The sequence below is a fragment of the Nothoprocta perdicaria genome, unplaced genomic scaffold (genome assembly GCF_003342845.1).
Source record: "Nothoprocta perdicaria isolate Ctin4 unplaced genomic scaffold, notPer1 scaffold_206, whole genome shotgun sequence".
Lineage (NCBI taxonomy): Eukaryota > Metazoa > Chordata > Aves > Tinamiformes > Tinamidae > Nothoprocta > Nothoprocta perdicaria.
This window is the reverse complement of record NW_020455272.1, coordinates 63,783-69,833: the sequence shown is the minus strand read 5'-3', so window position 1 is coordinate 69,833 and position 6,051 is coordinate 63,783. Positions and strand designations below refer to the sequence as shown.

General features: G+C 50.2%; 1 protein-coding gene across 2 annotated transcripts in view; it reads left to right on the top strand.

Moving 5' to 3' along the window:
* The window catches only part of RPS19BP1 (ribosomal protein S19 binding protein 1), a 1,828-nt gene extending 149 nt beyond the window's left edge, over positions 1–1,679 (top strand). For both annotated transcript variants that reach the window (XM_026038286.1, XM_026038285.1), the window contains 3 exons: positions 1–116; positions 334–431; positions 1,036–1,679. The exon at positions 1–116 is cut by the window's left edge. In XM_026038286.1, the coding sequence (XP_025894071.1) occupies positions 1–116; positions 334–431; positions 1,036–1,170 (349 nt within the window). In that variant the 3' untranslated portion in view covers positions 1,171–1,679. The remainder of the gene's footprint in view (positions 117–333; positions 432–1,035) is intronic.
* The last annotated feature ends 4,372 nt before the right edge of the window (positions 1,680–6,051 follow it).

The following is a 6,051-nucleotide window of genomic DNA, read 5'->3' as shown; positions in this document are numbered from 1 at the left end:
GGCGCCGCGGGGGCCGGGCGGCCCGCGGGCGGCGGGCGCTGCGAGGCGCGGGAAGGCGGCGGGGCCCGCGAGGAGCAGGGCCACGGTGAAGGGCAAGGCCGTGAAGTCGGCGATAGGTGAGTGCCGCCCCGCGGGAGGGCCCGTGTGCCCGCCGGCACCCCGGGGTGCCCGTGGCCTTGTCACCTTCCCGCACCCCGTCCGCCTTCCCCCGCCGCCCGCTCTGCAGCACCCTGGTCTCCACCCCGCTCCTCAGGCGCCCCGGGGTGCCCGCGGCCTCGCTCGGACGCCACGGGCCTGCGGCTGATGTGTTTTGTCCCCTCTGCCCTCGCCCAGAGGAGTACTGCAAGAAGCAGGCCGTGGATCACCTGAAGGCAAACCTGCTGTACATGACGCAGGGACGGTACATTGCAGACAAGGCTGTCACGCAGCAGGTAAGGGCCTCGCGTTGCTGTTTGGGGGTCTGCGGGTGCATGGGAGGTATCCCAAGGTATTCTGGCTTCGACCTCGCCACGGGTAGTCAGGGTCCATCAGGTCGTGGCTTTGGGGAACGTGTGTGTCTCCACTGGAGAAGCAGCTTACGGAGCTTTAACCTCTTACATGTTGCTCCTACTGTTTTGATATATACTTTCTATATATTAGGCTMTTACAGTAGTTCAATTTACTGATGTAGGTTGTCTCTTCTCACCTYTCGCAGACCCGAATAGGAACAATCTAAGGCAATCCTAAGAACTGAGTTCCTAGGTTGTCAGATTTCCTCATGAAAGAGGAGGTCACAGTTTCRGATGGATTTAGGTTGAAATCAAAGTTTCTCTGTCAGTGATGGTGCCAAAGAGTAATTGTCAYGTTTGGCACCACACATGAAGTGCCACTTGCTGTTCTTCCAATTCCCTGCTTTGATTAACCCAGGTAGATGCCTCTCCCTGTTCTTTGGAGGCTTTCCAGGGTTTGAGCAGCGGGGGGATCCTGCCGATGGCTGTGAGAATCACTGTTGGGTGATCCACATTGACAACAGCTCCTCTCCTTTTCTTTTTCCAGGTTCTCGCCCAGAACACCGGCAGGAAGTCCAAAGATCGGCCTCCAGAGAAGAAGGAAAAGAAGAAGCCCGAAGGCACTGTCTTCACTGAAGAAGATTTCCGTAAATTTGAGAGAGAATACTTCGGGGCAGCGTGAACAACGTGTTGAGGGTTCTGGCAGCCCAGTCTTTGTGCAGCTTAGCGTTCAGAATGACAGACTGGTCATATTCTCAACATGTTTGAGATGGGACACAGGACATGTGCCTCTTCGTCAGTACTTTAATGTCTCACTTGCAGAGAAATCTACATCTTTAGACACCTTCTTTCTTGCTAGCTAGAGCCAGGGAGTATTTCTTGGCTTTGGGAGGTGTTGTCTTTGTAATTACCCACCTCCAGGTAATGTGGCTCTTGTGTTCTTGCTGTAGAAAAGTGGGCCAAGCCAAGGATAAATCTTGGTCCTCTTCCTCAGGATACAAGGCCCCTGCTCTCTGTACTGTTTGGCAAGGAGCATTTAAAGTACTGTATCTCAGTGGAGGAACTGGCAGAAATAAACCCTGAGAAGAAGGGAAGAATGCTTTGAAAGACTGTATAAAAGCAGGAGTTAAACCTGAGTAGTGTTGCAGTACTACACTGTCTGCCAGGCTTTTCTGTCATTGCAAAAAGTTTGTATATGTCATTTAATTAAATAATTCTTTTTGTAGATACAGCCTGTGCTTGCTTTTTTGATAATGATTCATATGATTGACAAAGGTGAACCAAGTCATCCATCTGATCCAGGAATCAGTGTCCTTAAGATAACTCTGTTATGTGAATGGCCCCTCTCTTAATCACATTGACCCATCTCTTTAATCCTCCCTCTGACATACTCAGTCCTCCAAAGAGCACAGTTTGGGACAGAAGTGACTCATGTTTTCCCTGCTYGTGGTTTGCCTTCTCCAAGGGAAAGTTTTTCTATGGAGAAAGTTGCTTTTCAGGTGCTTACACCTGTGACCAAGGTCCCGTCCACACAAAGAGGGCATCTTTGTGAGTCTCTGCTGCCTTCCATGGGCAAGAGGGGTTATGGCCTAGGTGCCAGGCTCTCTTGGCATGGAATTATAACGGGTRCCTCTGTCCTATGTCACAAGCATCCCCGTCTGGCATGCAGCACTGGGTGTCTTGCAGACACACTGAAGCAGGAGCTGGGATGTTGGGTCCATGGGAATTTTCAAGACTGCTGCTCCGTTTTCTGCTGCAACAAAGAGCTGGCCCAGCAGGTGGGAGTGTTGCAGTGCTAGACGCCTTTCCAGCTGCTGCGTTGCCGTAAATGTGCTTCAAGGGAGCTGCTGCTCGTGCCCTTGGCTGCTCCTTTCCCAAGAAAGGAACTGTGTTCCCTTGCAATAAAGGGGTATGGAAAAGGACTAATGCTAAGCTTCAATTAAACTGATGAGTTACTTGCGAATAGCTTGGCTGTGCTGAGCTGCTGCTGCTAAGGTGTAAGCAGAGCAAGGAATTTGGTATCCCCTTCCTTGCCCTCTAATAATTCCTGGTGTCCTCTTAATTCTGTGCATCCTCAGCTCTATTCCTTCTCTCCTGTCTGCATGGGCTGGAAGGGAATGCAGCTATGTAGGATCCAGACAGAAAATAGCAATCAGGGAGTAATGTGTGTCTGGAAATCATTTAATAAGATGTGGTAGTGGGTTTTGTGTAATAGGATCAATTAAACCAACCATGGCCAAAAGTGGTAAAGAGCAGAATAGGGTAAGGAGCAATTCCTTTATTTTTGAAGTTGTTCCTGCTTCTAAAACAGAGATAGGTGAAATGGAAGAGAACCACCACCTGCTTTACAAAAAGAATGGAGACCCTATATCCTGAAGCACGTGTCTTTAAATGCTTCTCACTCTGCTGCAATTTGTATAATCCAATTTAACACATGCAGCTGAGCATGAGCAGTGTGGAAAGATGGGCCCTGCTGCCCCTTGGCTCTCCAAAGAGCGAAATTGCTGCGTGTTTTCTGTTCGTGCTGTTTTAATCATGCCCTCACCCCTAGGGTTTTGCGATTCCTTTGCCCCTGTGGGTCCTCTGTGTCACTCCCTGCATCATCATCAACATCATCATCATCATCTCCTCTAGCAGTTCCTCTTAGGCACCTCCGCATTTGCAGTTGTTCAGCTCCTCAATCCCTCTTGAAGACTGAGGAAAACAAAAACATCCTTCGTTCCAGAAAGGAGCATTTATAAGCGGTTCGCTCTCTGCGCTTTCTGCTTGCAAATGTCAGCAAATAGCAAAGCTGTTCTCTCCAAGTTCCGTGGAGGGCCCAGAGCCGTTTTCCCCAAGGATAATAGCATCCAGATCTGTGTGGTTCTCAGGCTGGGTGGGAGGTATCATTCCTGGTTGGAAAGACGATGGTGCCAACACAAGTAATGAGCACACTTATTGTGGCTCTGTGCCGTGAGGCCTCGTGGTGTTTGAGAGGGTAAAGTTACCCGTTGAACTGGATTTTGACAGCTGAAATCAAACCTGGCTGTGCAGCCAACAGTATCCTCACATTAACTGCAGGAGGAAGGTTGATAGTGCAGGAGGAAGGCTGATATTGCAGGAGGAAGGAGGAGCACGCACAAGGGAAAAGAAAGGCTCTAGACAAACYAGTGTTTTGCAGGGGCAAAACCTGGCATTTTTTCACCCTCTGTGGCAAAACTGGAGCTCCTCTGAAGGGAGAAGGGCCATGTCACTCGCATGGTGGGTAGATAAGGGCAGGAGGTGGCACCTGAGCGGGAGATCTGCAAGCCAGAGAGGGGGAAACAGGCTCGGGAAGAGGGAGGTGAGGAGGATGCAGCTCCCACTGCTGCCATCGCCACTGTTTCCACGTGCTGTCCGCGCTGCGGGGCGCGGCGCCGGCTCGCAGCGCGGATACTCCCYGGGATGGGGCATGGATGCAGCCACGGGGCTGCATTTCCTCCCGCTRCAGCTGCCGGGCGAGCGCCGCGTGCCTGCTGAGTTCCAGGTGCCCTGGCTGCTTTCCCAGCGCTGCAGCGCGGAGCAGGGAGGAAGGAATCAGAACGGAACGGGAGGCAGAGAGCAGCTCTCCTACAAGTGCCGATAAAAGCCGTGGAGTGTTGCTAAAGGGGGCAGAGTCTTTCCAGGGAAACGATTTAGGGGAGAATGAGTCGTTAGGGTTGGACTAGCTTGTTGTGAGCAAGATGTATAAAGCTGGTTAATGGCCTGTTGCTCCSTCTGTCATGCAAACAGAAAGCAAACAGAAAAAATTGGTCAGACAGGTACAGGACAGTGTAACTGAGTGGCTAACAGTGTCTGCCATATAAGCAGGTCTTGCTCGTCCCTTAGCACAGGAAAACAACAGCTAATAGCAGTATATATGTGTATCAGGAGAGGGGAGACTGTTAAATGTAAATCCATGGATCATGGTTGCCCAGGACACAGAAAAGACTCTTCCTTCTAAATGACATAGCAAAAATATGGGTACAAATGAACCAAAATGGATGATAAAGCTTGTTCAAGCAAACAAGACAGCATAAAGAAAAGGCACTGGATCTGGGGAGAAAAACATGTTTGAGGGGTTCAGAAAAACCTTAGGGAATATCAGCATGTGGTTCCATTTTCAGGGCTGACTCCCCTTTCAGAGCTGAAGTCGTGCTGGGGATCAGCACAGAGGCAAAGCCTACAACCCTGGGGAGCTCCTGAATGCCTCAGATGAGAGGCTGCTTGCTGCAGGAAGGATCCCAGCATCGGTGCCCTGAATAACTCACGGTGCGGTAGTTAAGGCAAATGAAATTTCTCATTTTGAAGCAGAGAGAGCAATCAATTCAACCGGAAAAAAAAAAAATGAGGACTATAAAACAGGGCAAGCTGCTAATGCCTGCTTAGAGCCTGAGTCATGGCACCCCAGCCAAGCACGGCTGAAAGGTTAGCCACTTTGAGCAGGCTTAAAGGTCTGCACGTCTGTCTGCAGCTACATTAAACAGGACTAACGGTGCCAACCAGTCTCTGTCGGGGGGCAGGGGCAATGAGCAGCGGGAAGGCTGTTCTGCCTCCGTGTGCAGGGTGAGAGGCGCCTTTCCCTGCACGAGCCGGCTGTCGGCAGGSCTGGCCCGATAACGTAGCCCGGCTGATGCGTGCTGAGCTGCGCCCTTTGCACGCCTGCAGTTAAGTTATCGCCTCGGCTTGCTCGTCTTGGACGGGAGGCCGAGCCTCGAGGTGCTCCCCGATCGCGCGGAGAGGTGAGACTCTCGTATGCGGACGGAGGGCGGCACRAAGCAGGGCTTGTTCGGCGGTCGCCCCGTCTGTGGGCAGAACTAGCAGCCTCTCTCTGTATAAATGAAGCTGGTGCTTCTCCTGCGCCTGCAACTCGATCCTTGCTTTTTTCTGAAGCATGTGAATGTGTAAAGGAGAGGGAAAGAGCRACGAAGGAGAAGCAAGAAGCAGCAAGCCGTTGTTTTAAGAGGGAACATGCGCCTATGTAGTAGCCAAATTGAAGCTTGTTGGTAGAGTCAGCTTCGTTTGGTGGCTTATGACACTGCATGAGCACATAGCAAAATAATGCCCATGCAGCACACTTGAGACACCYGAGTAGCTGAAATAATAGTATTGTCTGGGGCACGGGACCTTATTCCCCTGTTCACAAAGTGCAAGAAAACAGCCTGAAGCATCTCAGTGGAAAGTCAGCAAATATGGGCTTGCTTGGCCTAAAGAGGGATGTTGGTTACACTCCAAGACTGGCTTTGCTTTGGAAATGAATGTTAATAGGAGCTTCTCTATTGGTCTGCCCTGGAAGGTTTTGAACACGTTAGAAAGCTGGAGGAAGAAAGGTTGTCCCCAGAAACAGCTTGAATCGGGGGAAAAAAGTCAAGGAGAAAAATTTTAATTGAAGAAAAAATGAGTGTATATGATGTAGCAGTTGTATGGGACAGTATAGGAAGGACTATGTGGATACTATTGTATTTGAAGTCCTATGTCTCTGATAAGATAAAGAAAACTAGTATTATTCTTAAACAAAACTTGTATGTTTTCCACAAAAAAAAAAAAAAAAAAAAAAAAAAAAAAA